The sequence below is a fragment of the Mus pahari genome, chromosome 17 (genome assembly GCF_900095145.1).
Source record: "Mus pahari chromosome 17, PAHARI_EIJ_v1.1, whole genome shotgun sequence".
Lineage (NCBI taxonomy): Eukaryota > Metazoa > Chordata > Mammalia > Rodentia > Muridae > Mus > Mus pahari.
The window spans coordinates 59,917,372-59,937,908 of record NC_034606.1 but is presented as its reverse complement, the minus strand read 5'-3'; the positions used below and the strand labels follow the sequence as shown (position 1 = coordinate 59,937,908).

The 20,537-nt window shown below is 42.2% G+C and overlaps 1 protein-coding gene across 2 annotated transcripts in view; it reads left to right on the top strand.

Annotated features, from left to right (window-relative positions):
- Nell2 (neural EGFL like 2) overlaps positions 1-20,537 on the top strand; it is a 307,759-nt gene that overhangs the window by 269,180 nt on the left and 18,042 nt on the right. For both annotated transcript variants that reach the window (XM_029547891.1, XM_021216187.2), the window contains exon 17: positions 12,966-13,106. In XM_029547891.1, the coding sequence (XP_029403751.1) occupies positions 12,966-13,106 (141 nt within the window). The remainder of the gene's footprint in view (positions 1-12,965; positions 13,107-20,537) is intronic.

The following is a 20,537-nucleotide window of genomic DNA, read 5'->3' as shown; positions in this document are numbered from 1 at the left end:
CCTCCAGCTCTCATGACCTCTGTTGACTGCCTCGTGTGGTATGAGACAAGAAAGTGAGGGGTCTTTTTTTTTTTTTTCTTTTTTTTTTTTTTTTTGATTTTGTGCTTGTCACTGCCTGCCCAGGTTTAAAAGCTGACCATTGCTACCATATTTTTTGATCCACGAAGAGTTGCTTCCTAAGAATAAAAACAGTTGCGGAAGTGAACACCTTTTGTTAAGACTTTTCACTTGCCATGGAATTTCCATATGGGAGCCCAAAGGCCTCAGAGTGTTGAGCCAGAGTTCATCAGAGTGCAAACAAAATGGAACCTGCTTTGTACGAGCCTGTGTCCCCGAAGCACAGGTTATCAGAGCTGAGCAGTACAGGATCTAAAGTTTCCAATGCCCCACATGCAGCTGCTGTGAGACCAGCAGACACTCTGCAGGCAGGTAGCTTTGTAGGTCACTCCAGAGCTGGAGCACAGAGAACCCAAGGTGACATAGTGGATCTGCGGACAAGGGCAGAGCCTTGAGATGCATTGAGGAGAAGGGCCGCATGTCCCCTAAAGAGGGACCATCCTGTGCAAGGAATGGAGAAGGGCTTCAGCTCTCAGTTTGGGGTCTGTGGCCCACATAGGGAGGCAGCCAGGCTGTCTGCTTGAGAATTGTGCACGGTTACACAGAACCTGCTCTACTAATCACTCTGACTTTATTCATAAATTCTAACGCTTTTTGTAAATCTTTCTAAATTATAAAAGCAATATGTATTTAATTTTAGAAACTGTATAAAATGAAAAAATATACAAAATAAGATGTAATTGAGTGTAATGGCACTGATTGAACGAACTGCTTATTCACGAGTAAACACTCATCTACATATCGGAATAATATTCTACTCCTCATTTCCATCCCGATGTTTTTGTAAGACGATATTTCAAGAATGTTTCCATGTCATTTGGAATTTCCAAAATTACCATTCCAGGACATACAGCGTTCTTCTTCATACAGGTATCATAGTTATAATCATGGCCTCATCATTTCCTCATTTCCTATGGGTTGATGGGTTAATACAGAAACAGAAAGGTAGGGTGGATAAAAAGACTTCCAAATACTTCAACCAGCTTACTAATGCTCAGAAGGAGGACAGTTTCTACACTTCTGAGCAGTGGAGAGTCCACAGAAACAGCTTCTGTTCATCAAACTATAACACTGGGACAGCCTATTTACTTGGCTCCTTCTATGTATTATGTTCTATCAAAATATAAAACTGAAAACTGAAATTAAATAGATGTACACACAAACACACACACACACATATATACATATATGTACATGTATATATATGATTTAATATACCTATTATAAATGATATATAATATCTAAATTTATATAATATATGAAATGCATATAAAGAAACAAAGTTATACATAAATACTATCTGTAAATTAGATGCAAAAAGCATAAATATGCCTAGCAGTTTACAGCTAAGCAGCTGTCAGCTACTTTCCCTCTTCCTTTTCTTGTATCAGATAATCACCAAAGTGTTAAGCAAAGGATTTCGTTTTTTTTTTTTTTTTTTCCTAAAGATACACTAGCCAGATACTGAATTAAGCTCTAAGACCAAATACTGAGAGCTAAAAGCCCACTGATCTAGCATTTGGGTTGCTTTAGCAATGAACTTGTTGTGCACAACTTGATCTGGTTGATAATCAAGACTTATGTTGTTGAAGTGGACACAAATCCTATACTTAGTCATTTGATTAAGTAACCCCACATTCACGTGATCAGACAATCAGGCAGCTGCCATCACTCTGCCTGGTTACAAGCTTGGAGAGCAGCACTAAAGAGCAGTGTGCCTTTAAGAAACCTATAGGCACTGCACTTGACTTCAGCTGTAAGGAGTTAGTGCTTTGCTCAGTGGGGCTCTTTTTGGTGTTTTCCCTTCAGTTGTCTATGTGGAAGAGACACACATGCTGTCTGTTGTTGAAAACCCTGTATCAAGTTAATAGTGTCTCAGCCTAGCTGGAAGTGGCGATTATAATAAAGTGGTCTAGAAGTAGACAGGTATATAACACTTGCTCAAAGCCATCAGCAGTAGGTTCCATGGCTAGGGCCCACTTTAAAGCTCTCTTGCACATCTCATTCAGATATACGGAGACTGCAGCACTGCATTTCTGTTTACGGTGAGGCCATTTCACTCAAGCAGCATGTCTGGCGATATAGATTTGTCTGTCAGTTTGCAAATAAATACAGAATAGCGATTTGGGCTGTCATCCTACCATCCCTAGCATGCCAGTCAAACCTCATTTTCCTGAACAACCAGTGAGCACATCAAATGCACTAAGCCCTTTGCACTGCTGTGTTAATAATTAGTAAGCTTGCGGAGTGCTACTGAACAAAACTACTCCAGCCCTCTTGTTCCTATTGATAGAGAAAATGAGCTCCTCTCCTTTCTCTCCTCCCCTCCCCTCCCCTCCCCTCCCCTCCCCTCCTCTCCCCTCCTCTCCTCTCCTCTCCTCTCCTCTCCTCTCCTCCCCTCCCCTCCCCTCCCCTCCCCTCCCCTCCTGGAAGGAATCTTGAAGTAGCTCAAGTGCTTCATTGAATCCTTGCTATAGAACATGGTTTTGGCAAGCACAGGAATTAAGGCTTTTTCTTCCTACCCTCTTAACATTGTAGACTAGCAGATGCCTCATATGTATATTTTTATAATGTGTGCCTGTGCTTTGAGTGTGCCCATCATAGCTATAGGGAAAAAAAAGACATTGATACTCATGCCCAACACAAGGCTACTGTAAAACCAAACAAAGCACACCCATCAGCCCCGTGGAAGCCACCCAGAATCCTTTGCATAGTTAGAGTGCTAACAGACCGCCATCGGTGAGGTACTTTTAACACAGTGCACAGGGTATGGTCAGCCAGGAATTATATTCAATCTTTCCTTCTTCGTCCAAAGATGTTTGACAGCTATGCTTACTGTAGAATTCTACTGCAAGGCATACAACCCCATGGGTGAGAAAGCTGATAATAGACTCTTATCCTCTTTGGTTTTTATGTGTAATCTATTCTTTTTCTTCTGGAAAACAATAGATGTAGATTTTATTCTTCTTGTGGAATGTGGCATCTGTTGGTTTAGATCTATGCCTGATTCATTTGTAAGTAGCCTCCTGGTGGAACAGATATGCATCCAGGGTGAGTAGGTTCACATTTCTGCTTTGCCTCTTGTAGTGATTTGAATACACTTGGCCCAGGGAGTGGCACTATTAGGAGATGGAGCCCTGTTGGAGTAGGTGTGGCCTTGTTGGAGGAAGTACGTCACTTCCAGCATGGGCTTTAAGAATCCTCTTCCTAGCTGTGTGGAAGACAATCTTCTCCTGTCAGCCTTTGGATGAAGATATAGAACTCTCAGCTCCTCCAGACCCACATCTGCCTTGACACAGCCTTGTTCCTATCTTAATGATAATGGACTGAACCTCTCTGAACCTGTAAGCCAGCCCCAATTAAATGCTATCTGTTGTAAGAGTTGCCTTGGTCATGATGTCTTTCACAGCAGTAAAGCCCTAACTAAGACACCTCTCAACGGCCTTGGAAAGAATTACTTAAACTCTCCTACCTGTGTTCTCCCTTCAGAAGGGGGAAGCGATAGTGCTTCCTCCTGCCTAGAACATAATCCACACTGAGTACACATGGACAAATTGCACAACGGGTTGTATATCATACAGCTAGCTCTAGGCAACCGTCTGATATAGATTACAGCTCTCAGTATGAAATCTCTGTGTAATCAGAAGCTGGCCCTGTAGATCTTTGCTTCTCCCCAGTTGTATTTTTCATCTGTTTTCTATATACTTCTACTTTACTTCTCCAGCCTTATATTGCATTTTAAAAATGTGTTACTGTTGTATAATATTCAAGAAATAATACCTATTCTCAGAATCATCTCATTGTCCTCATCCTATAGATGATAATTTAGAAATATGGTGTCCGACACTTTGTGGATCATATTTCTGACAGTTTTGACTACTCCCTTACATTTTGCAGATTTTATCAAATGTTGATTGCACCTTGATCTCACACAGATGTTTAAGAGTAAATGGGCAGAATTCCTAATTTGGGTCATGGATAGAAGAGCCAGCTTTGTAAAGCTAAAGTGGAACAGCTGTACATTATGAGCCCTCAAACAACAGTGCAACCTTTGTTCTAAATGACAGTGACCTCTACACAAGCTATGGTAGTGTCTCTTTCCTGTATCTTTATAAAAAACTCTATGCACTCTGTCTTTGAGAGTAACTCTTTCTTTTAGCACTTTGCCCATGGCAGAAGGAGGTAAGTAGGTTGATTATTCAATCATAGATGTTTTCCTTTTTATCTCTTTGAGATTAGGGCTCCCTTTGTACCCAGGCTGACTTCAAACTTATGGTCCTCCTGCCCTAGCCTCCCCAGTGCTATAGGGAGTGTGCCAACACCCTCAGCAAATCAGTTTTCTTGGTTTCATCCCAGTAAATGCAGCTGCCTGTCCCATCTCAGCTTGCCATGCTACCTCAGTCCCCTTGGAGCAAGGTTGTCATAGTCACCATGTGTAATGTCCCACTATCACACACCATGCCAGACTCTTGCTTCTTCTCTTCTGCCCTATCTCTTCATCTGCCTTTGTAGCATTGTTTCTCTACTATGTTTCTGTTCGTCTCTCCCACTGGATTTTTATATTGTCCTTTTCTTCCTTCAGCTCAGCATTTGTAAGGGCAAGAAGAAAGACCAAGAGGTTAAAAAGTGCTTTTAACTTTCATTTTCACTATTTCAAGTTGCAATGTACTTTTGAAATATGTGCATATATAGCACATATGTAAAATAATACAGAATCATTGCAGCTGGCATCCAGTAATAGAGCTAATTTTTGACAGGTATGAGCAGTCAGATGAGACAGTAGCAATACCATCATGTCATTTCCCTGGAGGGTTCATTGCTGTACCAGCCATTCTACCTGGCCTTCCATTTGAAATTGCATGTGTCAGGCATGGCACAGTTGGGCATCACAGTCACAGCCATTACAAGCAGACCACTGACATGTTCCTTCACAAACTCTTGCCTATCTTTAACCTTCTGTCCAGTTATTTGCTCAGTGCTGAGGCTAGAGGAAAAAAATAGAAACATGATTTCGGCCCATACAGAAGTTATTCAGAGACAAATGCTAATATTTAAAGAGTTCCTTTCCAAGCTTTTACGGTATGAGAAAATGTTTAGTAGGAGGAATGAAAAATTCTTGACTATGGCAATGGTGCACATCAATACTCATGAGGTTTCTGAAGGTGTCTATGCAAATTTATTTTAACAAAGTCATGTTTTAACAAATCAAGGGAAAAATTAAAATTGTTGCAAAAATAAGTCCAAGCCTAAGATGTGCTTGACACAAAGAAATATCTAGACATGAGTAAAATAGGAAAATATTAGAGAAAAGGGAATGCACACATAGATTTTAGAACATTGCTAAATGTTCAATGATCAGTATGTGGAGTCAATGAAGGTTACCTGCTTCTTTGTTTATTTTGTATTGTTAGTGCGAAGTCCATACACTGATTTCTAAAATTAAGTGAAAAGACAAAAATCCCAAAGCCAGGGTATTTTCAGAAACAGAAAACCACAGGTATGTTCTCCAGAATTTATGCAATATAAATAAAATAACTGGAATATCTGTGTAGGACTAGGCCCTCCATTCCTCAAAAACTAACAAACAAACAAAAACTTGAAAATAAGCCTTGCAAAGGATGTGATAAAGACCCATCACAGGAAGAATGAGCCAGGAGATCACAAACAACCGCCTTTGGTGTCCAGGAAGACCCACAGGATGTTGAGCTTGGTATACAAGCACACCAGTTAACTCAACAGGTGACGGGACAAAAGAGGATAGAGGATATTACACAAGATTGACAATGTACAAGGTCCCTGAGGAGAAGAGACTAGGAGAGGATAATGTGCTAAAAGTGTAAAAGAAGAAGAAAAGTTTCTTTTTCAGGTCTTTTTCTGAGTGCCCCCAATTATCTGGAATAGGAACCCGGTTAACCTGACCCTGGTACTGGATTGTGGACGAGCCTGCAACTCCCTGGAGACTGTCATTCCAGGACCTGTTTCTGTGAACCCCATTGACACCATCTCCCCTCATTAAAATGTTCATGTCGTCAGATAATGAAAAACAGCCTAAGGATGTGAGACTGCATTTGGTCTTGGGGGAGAGGTATTTTTATATATCAAATACCTATCGCGGGATGCTAGTCCTTGTGTAAGGGTCTTACATGGTAACAGCTAGCTGTGATGGGAAGAAAGTGTCACTCAAAACCCAGTAACTCAGAGTGGACTTTAATAACATAAACAAAGTTACAGAACTCACAAGAGAAAGAGTCAGAATTCACCACAGTACAAGAGCCAGCGGCCCTTGAGCTTCAGCATCCTCCTTGAGAACTAGCTTGCATGGTAGCAGAAGGTGCCATGCAAACCTCCAAAGGAGGAAAGCAACCAGCACTCCCATGCAGATGCATATGAACCACAACAATGGCCAGCATGACATGATAACACAGGAGTGTAATACTGGCACACATATCTCAGCAGTAACCAACAGCTCTCTAATTGGCCTGAAGACCCAAGAGGAAAGTTGTTCGAGGTACTGGAAACCTAGCCAACTACCCAGGGATAGTAAAGTCACAGATCTTGGAGGTCTCTGATACATTCTAATGTATCTAATGATATATAGCTGCCCTTATCCACAGAGAAGTGTGGGCATCATTAAGGAAACTTCCTTTGTGCAGCATACAAATGTATTGTAATCCCAAGAAAAGAAAAGAATGAAAATAAAAGATATTTCAACTCCTAGGCTGTTTCTTCTTGGCTAACATCTGAAAGAAGAACATCCTGTGACAATCTGAGGGGCTGTGTCTATGGAATGGCCTTGGGTAATGTGCTTGTTGTCATCACTTTCTTGTCTTTGACACAAGAGAGTAATGAAGAAGTGGCACCTGGCATTTTAATACCACTGATTAATGATTATGAACCACAACATAATGAAAATAACTGTCCATAAATCTGTAATGTTCTCCAACTTCTATAGAGGATTTTGTAGTATCTAAAATCTATTTACATGTTCTTTCATGTAAAAAAAACTTCAAAAATTAAATGAGAAAAAGCCTTTAAAATAAGAAACTTTAGACACTATTTTATGCATTCTCACCTAAATTTTCTGGACTCCCAGAAACTCAGCAAAGACACAGAGAGATGACCTTGTGTTTTTAAAAACTGCAGATCATCCAGAAAGCAAATTGCCCCATGTGAATAATCAGGACTTGACTAATTGTTTTGAGGATCCTTAATTGCCCTCTGTTTATCAATATCATTTAATTGCTAGGGCACAAGTTTGTGATATAAATAAACCAAGTACTATTTTGTGAGAAGTGATGTCATCTTTTCCCTCACAATAAGAAGTATAAAAGACAATACTCTTGCTCTTTGGCCTTGACACGGAACACTGAAAATAGTACCAAATACAGTTGACCTTCACTCCTGCTTTCTCTGTGTAAAGTGTGAGCGCATCAGCTCATCTGTCTTCTTTTCGTTTAAAAGGAAGAGGTCTGCTGTTTTGTGTAGCTGCCCATTTGCCAAATAGGAAGACAGATTTCTGTGGTCCCCGTATCTGAATGACATGCTAATTTGTGAACCACACATATTTTAGGAGTTGGATTAGGGAGAGGGTGGAGGGGAAATGATGTAGGTATATTTATCATTGAAATTCTCAAAAACGTTTTAAAGGGGTGAAAAGAAATAAAGGGTAAACTGGGACCCACTGAGGTACAGCCCCCTGAGGTACAGCCCCCTGAGGTACAGCCCCCTGAGGTACAGCCCCCTGAGGTACAGCCCACTGAGGTACAGCCCACTGAGGTACAGCCACTCCTACATATTAACAGACGTTACTCAGAGTCCGGTGCTACAGAAGAATATCTGCTGTTATAAATAGTGAGGAGTGTGTATATCACTCACATGCCTAATTCTACACTAACCTTGGATTTTACAATGAACACATTTGTCAATTTCTGAAGGAACCCCTTGAGCGGTGGTGACATAAGTCATTTTCAGCTGGATGCCTCTGGAACCCCCGGTGGGAGGCACTGCAGAAAGTCTAGTCTCAACTGCCAACCCGGAGGAGAAAGAGCAAGCCACCGTCACGTGGTGCTTCTGATTTCTCACATGTTGGCTTGTTTTTAATGACTCTTTAACATGGCTCTGCTTTCTGGGACAATCTGTCCTCAGTGGCACCCCTCCCCCCATTTTTATTGTCTAAGCATGCTTCGCTCTCTGGAGTGTGAACGTTACTAGTAATTCTTTTTATTTTATGGTTAAACCCTTTTGGATTTTATAATCTGTATGTCTTGGGGTAGCTTGGTAATACTCTCGCTATATGATGTTCTAACTGTATATGTGAATTGTTTAACTGTCTCAGGTGAATCAGGGAACTGGTTCCTTGGAATGCAACAGGAGTAACAGATTTTTGTAAGATTTAAGTTTAGTGTTTTCTATACTATACTATACCTATACAGTACAAAATTAAAATTCTAAGACCACATCATATACAACTCACTAACATTCCTCCTACTTTAATTCATTTTACAACTTGTTTAAAGCTGTTTGTTAGCTGTACTTATTTTAATTAATTATCTGGCCTTACTTTAGTAATAAGTGTACCTTCCGTGTGACGTGCATGCTTTGGAAATGCAAGCACACTTTCACTTTCTATTGACTCTATCCCACGGTCATATTCTGGTATGATCTCTGGTGTCTCTGGACATTATTACTAGCTGACTACGGCAGGCTCAAGTTCTGTAACAGACTCAGTGGCAGCAAGGCCCCACCAGCTGAGGGCTTCCATGTAATCAATGCTGCCTAGGTTTCCCAGTCTCTGGATCCTTCTTGGTGGTGTACCAGCCACGGTGGAAGAACGAGAGCGCATGCACACCGTTGGTAGGCATGTACTGCTGCCATTGTGTACACCAGGCCATAGGCTCCTCAGAATTCACAAACTGGAGCAGAACAACCCATCAGTTGAGTATGTCGGTATAGTCACAGGAAGGGAAATACACCGAGAACCCCCTGTTTGCTGCATATAGTATCAAAAGTAATAATATAAAAAGTCTTGCATGGGTAAATGGATAAAATCATGTACACAAATTTGCACCATGGGAAACCATTCATCCATAAAAGGGCGAATGCCTGTCATTGGGTTGTGACATTACAGTGGGGCATTCAGATTACTGAAAGTGTTCTGTATTCTAGGAAATGCTACGAGAGTAACACTTTTCACCCCACAGTGACAACAACGGGGACATTCGGCATATATGGGCATTTGAGAACTGGGTAGATTGCAGAATTCTCTAATGAATAACTACTTCAATATGCCATACAACAAGTACACATTATTTTTAGCAGGGTAATAAGAATATAAAACGCAGTCACTTGAATTGAATAGCTGGTAGTCACTTGAATTGAATAGCTGGTTTCCCTTCAGAATCCTGAATGGTGGTGAGCACACTGTACTGAGTCATGGCCTATGGTTTATGAATTGAGTCACATTTTTGATAAAGCAGAATGCTTTGTTACATAAAAAATTATGGTGCAACCTACCCCTTGAAATGTGAATGAGCGCTTCCTGCTCAATATCAGTGCTTTCAAACTCCCTAATTTTTATCATGATATTATAACATATATATCAATATTTACCTGAGGCTGCTACTTTAATTCCTCTCATATTTTTAGATTTAAGTTATATTTCACCTCTGTTTTTATGATTATCCCTTGCCGTAAATGGAAATAATTGAGAAAATAAGTGCATAGCCATTAAAATGAAGTATTTGTGTACTGCTACGCATAAACCACAATGATGGTGACAGATATATTGCACTCGGCGAAACCGTGCTCTATGTGGCTGTACATTTAGATTTTCATAAATTTGATTTTGTAAATGTAATTTGCATAGACGATAGCGCAGTAAAGACAGAAGCCACATGTGTCTCGTGTATCCATTTTATTCTCCAGCACCTAGTTGTTTGCCATACAACAGGTATTAAGTAAATAATTAATATTGAATTAAATTAATAAATGGGTCATGTTTATGTATCCATTCTCTAAAAAGCTATATAATGATGATTTAACAAGAAAATAATGCTCAGACTGTATGTGACGATATACCACAGTAGTCTACATTTGTATCTTCAGTCTTCAGAGTGGGAAGAAATGTAATCAACAGCATTTCTATTAAATGTCAAAGACTCAGAGAGTATTGTAGATAAAGTCGGTGCGCTGAGGGTGTATGTTGTGAATAGAGGGGAATGGGGAGGTGGTATGTAGAAGGGGGCGGTGCCTGTGGATGGAGGCATGCTATGTGGGCACCACTGTGTGAATAAGGGAAGTGAGGAGGTGTGGCAACTGGAAAACTGGTGACTGAGAGGAAAGACATGTGGAGACACATACGCACCTCATCTCACAGGATGAGCAGACCTTACAGTCATGTAACTCAGGAAGACTGCTTAGGCAGGACAGTCACAGAACTGCTTCTGCCAAAGCATTGGACAATGACCATTCCTAAGAGTTCAGCTTCCCCAGATTAAAGACTAAACACCCGCCCTCCCCTGACCACCTTCTCCAAGTGAGCATCACTTCCAAAGCTTAATTCTCAGCCTGCTTTCTTCTTCTCTGCTCATAAGAAATGGCACAGTTTCCCACACCTTTGTCTCTGTTAGAAAGAAAGAGCAGTTAAAGCTGGAGTAAGTGTGAGCAGCCAGACTCCTTTGTAATCAGAAGTTCCTCAGCTGGTGGGGCCCCGAATGACAAAGAGGCTTTTTCTAGAACCCGCAGGCCTAGATGGCTGCTGCATGGCAGGGAGGCACTAGTTGGCTGACTTGGCCATCAACCTTTATTTTGCTGGTAGGAATTATTGGCAGCTGTAACTGATTTTTGGGTAAAGGAACCACAGAGATAAACATGTTATATTATAAAACAATACTAAACTATTAACATCGTACAAAGTTTCTACTGTTGGTCCAGGACCTCATTCACCTGAGAGGATGTTTTATATTTAATTTCACTGAAGGAACTCTCACCAAGTAGCAAGGGACTTAGAGCTTAATTCTCTGACTGTTAAAAGGTATTTATACATGCATTTGCAACTTCGTCCCTTTCCAGTAGCAAAGCTAGGCATGGTGCTGTCCTACTGGCTCCCAACACTCAAAAGACAGAGGCAGGAAGATCATGAGTTTGGAGCCAGCCTGGGCTATGAGGCACAAGCCCAATAAATAAATAAATTTTAAATGAGAACAATAAAAGAGGGATACTTAAACAGAGAACAGAGGAGAAGCAGAGGCCGCATCCTAGTAGCAGAACAGGTAACTCTAGGTAAATAGGATACTAAAGGCCCTGAGCTTTAGCCACAGTGCCAAACCCCAGAGTAACAAGACTAGCATATGAATCTGTGAGTTTGTCATTACTAAGACTGAAATAGTACACTCTGCTAACCAGAGTTGACAGAGAGGAAGGACTGGGAAAACCAGTGAGCCTTCCTCCAACAGGAGAATTGCCTTATGCCTGATCACAGGCTGAAGACACCATGTGCCACAAGCCTAGGAAGCACAGAGGGAGATCGCCTGCCTGGGAAGACAGAATCTTTCTCCATAGCTTGGGCTACCAAGATGTAGGTAGTAGGTACATGTGGATACTCTCGGCAGCCATGGTGAGGTAAGACTATGAGATCAGATCCCAGTCAAGCCAAAAGAGCCGGAAAATCAGGAACTAATAAGGAAGGAGAAGTATTTTGTACAGCAACCCCAAGGATCACTTGTCCTCCTACAAGTTGAGGACGAGATCTGGGAATCATGAGACTGTTCCGTCTTTCTCAGCCTGAATAGAAAAGGGTTCGCAGTAGAGGGGAATGATAATATACCTGTTATAGAAATCTGAAATCACCCAAGGTACATTTGTGCCAGTTTCTGCCTTGAGGCTCCTTCTATGAAGAAACACATGTGAATGTAAGATCCCATAACTTACATTTGATTCAGTATTGTCATGTGTTCAACATACTAGTCATATGGTATGATCTTTTCTTCCTTCTTTCTTTCCTTTGTTCTCTCTTTCCCTCCCTCCCTCCCTCCCTCCCTCCTTCTCTCTTTCTTTCTTTTAGCAGTTTGAAGTAATACATGGGCACAACCAGCACATATTCTTGAAAACACAATGCATAATGCTATATCTAATAATAATAATGTTGTATCTACTGAAGATGAGTTGTGTAGTTGTGTCTTTAGTCAGAGTAGCTTATACCTATAGTAATAATAATGATTTAAAAAAACATAAATCCCAGTGGCTTAAAGCAACAAAACATTTTCCTGCTCATATTACTTGCTCATCCCAGGCAGTGTAGCATATACTATGCCCTGCTCCTTCATGATTCAGGTTGGTCTTTGGAGTCTCTGGAAATTGCTAGTTCTTGTGATGTGGGTGTAGAAGGGAACAGGTGTGTCACACATAGTGCCATAAAAGCTTTACCAGGAAGTGCTGCATGTCACCCGGAAGTGCTTCTTATCACCCCGATATGACTGAAGAAAGGCGTATGCACACTCTTAATCAGAAAGGTCTGAAACCCCACCATCCTAGTATGTGTCAAGCTTGAGTGGGGACATTTGGTGAAACTCACAGGCCACCACAGATGGTTTCTACCTCAACATTGAATCAATTGTAATAGAGAAGAAGCCTTCTAGATGCTTCTCTGGTTACTATTAGATACCACTACATTCTTTATGCATAGCTTTTGACTACTAAGTGACTATGTTGGTTTTAAACTTTCTCAGTTTCAAGGTTTTCTGGCATTCAGAATTATAGTAGCCTTACAGCAGAATGTTCTAGAATTGAACATTTTTTAGAAGAATAAAGCAACTGTATAAAATCCTCCTTTTGTTTCCTCTGCTCAACAGACATTGACGAGTGCTCTGAGGGCTTTGTTCAGTGTGACAGCCGTGCCAACTGCATCAACCTGCCTGGGTGGTACCACTGTGAGTGCAGAGATGGCTACCATGACAATGGGATGTTTGCGCCAGGTGGAGAATCCTGTGAAGGTCAGTAAAGAAGAAGATGTAGGGGCTCAGGAGAATGGGCAGCCAGAGGTGATGTGCCATGTGTCTGGGGCTAGGCTGGCCACTCCTGTAGCAGAGCAAGAGTGAATGTTGAATGTTGGATACCAAAGACTTGGGCCCTGCTCTAAGAACTGTGTGATCTTATAGGACCGGAAAGTTCAATCCAATTACACTCAGCAATTAGCCGTTAGCTTTGGGTTATTTTCAGTGGACTGACAAACAGCACTGCTGAGTTCCCCTACCCAGAGGTGGCTTTACGAACCAGGCAGAGCAAGCTGAGTGCTAGGGAAGTGACAAAACTGTGCCATCAAAATTCATGGCACAGGAAGTAAAACTAAAGCAAAACTCCAGAGATGCTGCAGCTTCTTTGGTACCTAAAGCTCTGTAGGGCAATTACCTGCGAGATAGCGGGCCTAAGATGCACAGTGCAGTCCTTCCAGAACCTAACAGAGGTACTTGGCCCCTAGATATGAAGATGTCTGCTATACTTGTTACACGCAGAGTTCATGCAAGAAAAGTAAGACAGACTTGTTTGGTGGGCCCAAGCTTCTAGAAACTCCCGGCAGCCACAGAAGAATCCCTAGACTGGAGAAGGGAGCACTCCAGATGTCACACAGGAGGAGGGAGCACATCCAGATGTTTGCAGAAGGATGGGCAGGTTGTTGTCTTGCCCAGGACTGAAACTTAGTGTTTGTTAATAATCACTGAACCTAGTCCCGGAGCTTGCCTTGCAGCTAGGATTTCCCTACAGTGTGGATTTCTAGCCTTTGCCAAGTCAAGAACCACAGATTGCAGTCATAGACAGATTAAGCTGTTATTTTCCTCACCCTCCATGAAATCCTTTGTAGCCCATAATGCTTTATTAAAATTTACTTTTTAAAGATTATGCGAAAAGAGCTGGAATGATGTCTCAGTGGCAAAGAGCCTTTTCTGCTCTTGTAGAACACCCGTATCTGGCAGCTCGTAACTGCTTACAACCCCCCAAGACCAGGGAACTGAATACCTCTTTCCTCGATGAGCACATACTGTCACATGTGCATACTACCCCCAAACACACATGCACAATTTAAAAAAAAAAAATCCTTAAAACAAGCAAAAAGCATGATTATAAACTAACTAAAAATAATGCAAGCTGTCTTAAATAGGGTTTTACTGCTATGAACAGACATCATGACCAAGAAGACTCTTATAAAGGACAACATTTAATTGGGGCTGGCTTACAGGTTCAGAGGTTCAGTCCATTATCATCAAGGCAGGAACATGACAGCATCCAGGCAGGCATGGTGCAGGAGGAGCTGAGCGTTCTACATCTTCATCTAAAAGCCTCCAGGAAAAGACTGGCTTCCAAGCAGCTAAGATGAAGATCTTAAAGCCCACCCCACAGTGATATACTTCTTCCAACAGGGCCACACCTCCTAATAGTGGCACTCCTTAGTCCAAGCACATACAAACCACCACACAAGCATACAGCAGTGTAAGAGAGAGAACAATAAAACCATCAAGCCAGACCTCAGGAGTAGGAAAAAAGATTTATGGGGGCTCAAACTGCCAAGGCTGTCCCGTGGTGGGGTGGGTGGGGTAGGGGTGGGGGTCAGAGAGTGAGAAAGAACAGCAAAAAGGGGAGGAAAGCCTTGCCGGTTAATGGGGTGCAGGTTGAGACTAGAGCATAAAGTTAGAGCCTGAGGATGGGAGCAGAGGCAGCCTGGGACACAGCCATGGGGCTGTGATCTGTTTGAGTAGCAGAGAAACAGACACGCACAGCAGAGGTGTGGCTGTGGGCGTGGACAGGGGAAGCAGTGGCTTATCCTCACCAACAGAACCCTGCTTGTCAAGGTTTCTAGGGATTTCTGACTCTAGGCAGCAATCCTGCTATTTACCTGGTGAGAGTCCAGCTGGGGCTCAGCCCATATGTCATTTAGGACATTGTCAGAAGCACCACCATTTCTGTGGCCCTCTCTGGACCTGACACTCAGGATGAAGATTAAACTCTGAACATACATCCTTGTTGTAGCTCCTTCTCGCCATCTCAACTGATCTTCGGGGATAACCTGGTCTAATTTTGCCTGCTGTCATTGCGTACCTTATTCATTTGAACAGAAGGAAAATGCCCTGTGCTTCCTGTCTCACAGATGCGTGAACACAAGTTTCAAGCCGGGTGTTGTCTTAGCTACTTCTGTATCACTCTGAAGTCACTGTGACCGAGGCAACATCACATGCATGTCCCTCTCTCATGCCTCTTCACTAGCCATGGACTCACAGATCTTGTGGCCTCCGAGGTTTCTCAGCTGGGATTGCTCATGGCTTCTCAGACCTAATGGGGACACATCCCAGCCCTTTATCTACTCCAAGATGTACTGCTCCCAGAGCAAGGTTTCCAGGCCATTGTCTTAGAGCTGTCCTTTCTTTACATCTTTCATGTCGAGCATCCAGCAGATGAACTCGTTCCTAATTTCACTGTATTGTGTTTATAAATGCATTCATTCACAATACTAAAAACCCACACTCCCATCAGCCCTGCAGTTAGCAAGGTGGCCTAGAGTCTCATTCATCTGGACTGATGCTGGGGTCTTCAGACTGGCCTCCCCTCCTCCACTTCGGACTCCCTGAGACCTGTGTAGCACCCAGAATGATCCCTAAAAGACTGAAGTCAGAGAACGTTACCCTTCTGTTTACGTTTCTGGAGCCTTTCATCTCTCTGACAATGATATAGTTGATAAGGGGCTACCTGGTACACACTCTCAGCTTTCTGGACATTGTTAACAGTACACCAGAGGAATTCCTTTGCGAGAGCTCTTGGCTTTCCATGGACTGCCTGCTCCTAACCTCGCCCCAGGGTTTTATTTAACTTAGATATCCTCACAAATTTGTCTCCCAGACTTTCCATGTGAAATCACCTTCAACCTCAGACAATCTGGTCAATGGCTCCCTGCTTTACCCCCTTAAAAGAAAGAACCAATTCTGCTGGAGTCATAATCTATGCCCCTTTGTTTGTTTGCTGACTACACATTAGGATGCGAGCTCTTAGGTTTTGTTTGCTTGTCAGCTGCAAGATCACCAGCCAGTGCTGGGACAATGTCAGGCACATGATAGACTGACTATATATTGATTTGCCCAATGATATCGACTGAGATGGGAAACGGGTAGATAGCGAGATGGTAGTGTTGTCAATTTGATATAATCTAAAACTACCTAGGCAAAGAGCTTCTGGGGTGCCTGTGGAGGGTTATCTTGATTAAATCAACTGAGGAGGGAAGTGTGATGTGGTATGGGTAGATCCATTTCCATGGGCTGAGATCCCAGTCTCATTAAAAAGAAGGCAGGGGGAGGGGCCAAGCTATACCCAGAGTTCATTGCTCTCTGCTTCCTGACTGTGGATACAATGTGCCCAACTCTCTTGGACTCCAGCTCCTGAGTTCCCTGCCACAGTGGATGATCATAAACCCAAATGAACCCTCCCTCCCCCCGCCCCGGAGCCACTTCTGTCAGGGTTTTGTATCAAGCCGCAGAAAAAGAAACAGCCACACTGAGGAGAGATAGAGAATCTTTTAAATTGAAGCATGTTAGGCATACAAGTCATATCAGACTTCAACGTGGGTATGAACTATAGTATAGATAAGTATTTACCATATTAAATAGACATGCTGTTCAAACAAAAACCAACAAGTGCACTCTTGATTTCAGAAAGTAAAAAGACAATTACACATTGAAATAAAGCCTGAGAAACAGAAGACAGCACAGTAAGGGAATCTGTCAGATACACAGAAATGCCTCTCAAGGATAACCCACAAACAGAAAGTTTCTCCTTTGAAAACATTGTTCTAGAAGGGAGTCTACTAATATTGATCAATAAAACCTATAGCATTTCTTAGAAGACTGTACTATTCACTCCAAAGTCAGCACTATCAGGAGGAATGCTTTAAAAGAGCCAACCTGCTAGGTCTAAGAAATAGACCAGACCAAGGGTCTTTCCTCCCATTGATGGCCGACTAGACCATTCTCTGCTACATATGCAACTAGAGACACAAGCTCTGGGGGGTGGGGGGTACTGGTTAGTTCATATTATGGTTCCTCCTATAGGTTTGCAGACCCCTTTGGCTCCTTGGGTACTTTCTCTATCTCCTTTATTTGGGGCCCTGTGTTCCATCCAATAGATGACTGTGAGCATCCACTTCTGTATTTCCAGCCTCACAAGAGATAGCTATATCATGGTTATGTCAGCAAATTCTTGCTGGCATATGCAATTGTGTCTGGGTTTGGTGGTTGTTTATGGGATGAATCCCCAGGTGGGGCAGTCTCTGGATGGTCCTTCCTTCCGTCTCAGCTACGAACATATGCCCTAGTACAGGAGAATGCCAGGGCCAGGAAGTGGGAGTAGGTGGGCTGGGAAGCAAGGTGAGGGGAGGGTATAGGGGACTTTCAGAGAGGAAACTAGGAAAGGGGATACCATTTAAAATGTAAATGAAGAAAATGTCTAATAAAAAATTAACATTTAAAAAAAAGAAAGATTCCAGTTGAAACAGACCAGAAGTCCCTGCAGATGTCTATTTCCTGCAATTGAAGTGATTTGCAGAATTGTAATATTAGTATGTAGAGAGACCCAGATTTAAGAGTATGGTTAGAGCAGTGAAGGATCCACTTTTCTGTTGCTTATAAAAAGGTGGTGGTGGTGGGGAACATTTCAAACTGGAGAAGCCAGAGCAGTGCGTTTGCTGCTGCTCCATCACATATGTTCACACGCTGTGTAACTAGAAATGTAAATCCCTCGCAGTCCTTCCTGTCCATCTCAGCAGTGACACACCGGGATGCCACTTTCCTGCTCCGTGCCATCATTTCTCCTATACCTGAAGTTTTGAGAAACTGGAACACAATCCAGTAGTTTTCCATAAAATTATATATTTTATGCTTATTTGCCCATATTTATGTCATTTTTTAACTTCTAAATAATATCCAAATTTGGTGGTTCGGTGAAGCTTGAAGTATCATGCTCAGGCCAAATAACACACATTATTTATTTAATAAGAAGACAAACTAAGTGCATCAACCCACCAAGTAAATATTGAACATATGGACAGCTGCACTGGTTACAGCGGTAGGCATATCAGGAGAAAGGATGCTGTAAGCTCTTAACAGAAGAGTCCATGAAACAGGGTGGAAAGTGTTGGGAAAACTCTTAAACATAACATAAAAGATGTATTATGCAGGGGAGAAAGGGAGGGAAGGAGATGGGGAGGGAGAGAGGGAAAGAGGAAGGGACAGAGAGAGAGAGGGAGGGGCAGAGACTGCCTTCTTAGACTGCTTTGAGTTTGTTCCAGGGCTGTGTTAAGCACAGTGCAATTATTGATGTAAAAGGGGTGTGTGATCCAAGGAGGTAACTTTCAGTGTCTGCTATGAAATCTGGATGTAAGTCTGATGCACTGTTTTTGAAAGGGTAAATAGTAAAATCGCATATCTGAAGCAACTTCACATCTTGGTCCAGTCCTGTCTCATCAGTGCCATACCTATGTATCCAACACTAGACATCTTCATGCAGAAGCCCAGAGGAAACCCAACAATAAATCCCTAGCAGAGAATACACTCAGCATCCTCCCTGGCCCCTCTTCCACTCCCTAATGATGCAACAGTCTTCTTTCTATTACAGCAGCAACCACATTTTCTAAGACTGAAACAGACTTGATCTGTCCTCTCCCTAAAGTTAAAACCAGAAGCCCAGTTGCTTTGGTCCTTTGGTACCTCTTGCTGTGCATCCCCTAGAGTAGCCTTGTGCTGAAGAGTCAGACCTGGGTCCTGACTGCCTGGTTTCTATCCAGACATCTGTACCTTCTTGACAAGGGCCTCGGGAAAGTTTTACAACACTTGGGGCCTCAGTGTCCTAGTCTATAAACCTAGGGCTTCCTTGTCACTTCACCCACTGGCATAAGGACCAAATGAGCTCTCCATGGAAAGAACTCAGGACCTCACACAGCCACAGTCTCACAAGTCTGCATCAACTGTGTTCCTTGTCTGGACTCTTGAACCAGCCAATTCACTGATCTCTTGGCATCAAACTCTAATCCACTTAAAGCCATTTTCCAAAATGAAGTCACAGAAATCTTTCTAAAAATGAAAGTCTGCATTTACTTAAAATAAGTAATAAGTAATATACTTTGTAAAGGCCAATTCCTTACCTTCTCCTCTCTCAGGCTGAGCTTGGCTCTCCAGCTATATGGCTGCTTCCTCCTGCCCTCGCACTGGACCCTCCATTCTCATCAACACACCTGCTCCCCCATGCCTCTAAACCGCACACCTCCATACATATTACTGCTTACAAACACTCGAGCTCCTTTTTTGTGTGGTTAAGTATCACCCACAGTACACTTGTTGAGCATGAAGAGTATCCAGGAGAGGAAGGGAGGGAGCTCCTACAAGCTTGAGCAGAGCCAAATGCTGCTGCAGATAGAATAGGATGAGACCGAGATGTGACCGGTGGGCTCAGCAACATTGTTTACTTATGCAGATAGGGATACAATGATGAGACTGAGATGTGACCAGTGGGCTTAGCAATATTCTTTACTTCATAGCAACTCACTAGAGAGTTACTAATATTTGTGATACTTGAATTTTTATGAGCCAACTTTCTCCCATGTAAAGAGTTCCAAGTTCAATCCCTCAAACAAGTTGGTAATTACAAGCCCGGTTTAGATAACTTGTTAAAAAGGTCCAAACTTACCTGAACCAGTTCATAGAGGGAGGTTCTAAGTAGTCCATCAGATGGACTGCCTCCCTTTGGGGGGTGGAGCAATTAAGTATTCACAAACTGTAGTCATGAGGGTGCTTGAACTTCACATCTTTTTTAGAAATGTATTTTTCATAAAATATGCACTCTTCCATTCCCAAACATCTCCTAGTCGATCACAAAAATAAACATACTTGTTACGGCCTGCAGGGGATGTGGTACCTAACCATGGCGATTTCATTCTGACATCCAGCAGGATGAGAGAGGCAGCCACTGCCTGCTGTAGCATCTTCCAGAGGATGTCAAAGGGCCTTATGTAGTTAGAGGGGTCTGTGGCATTCACAGTCAAAGAGTTGAAATTACCGTGGTTAACGTTTGCTGCGTACTACAATCACAACTCTAAGAATATTAAATAGACATGAAGTGCAACAATCAAATATATTATTATTATTATGGAAAAACCCCACTGTAGAACTAAGTTTTAAAATTTCATTTTCTTCTCAAAGACAAAACTTTACCTACTCTAAAATATGTGTAAGTATATTTACTTAATTTTTAAAGTATATGTGAATGTTGACTTCTCTTCTAATTATAACCCATACCACAAAACACTGCCCTTAACAAATGGAGGTGGGAGAAAACGCACTGTGGTCATCACACTAGCAGTCATTGTCCCAATCTAGAACTCTTTTTTTTTTTTT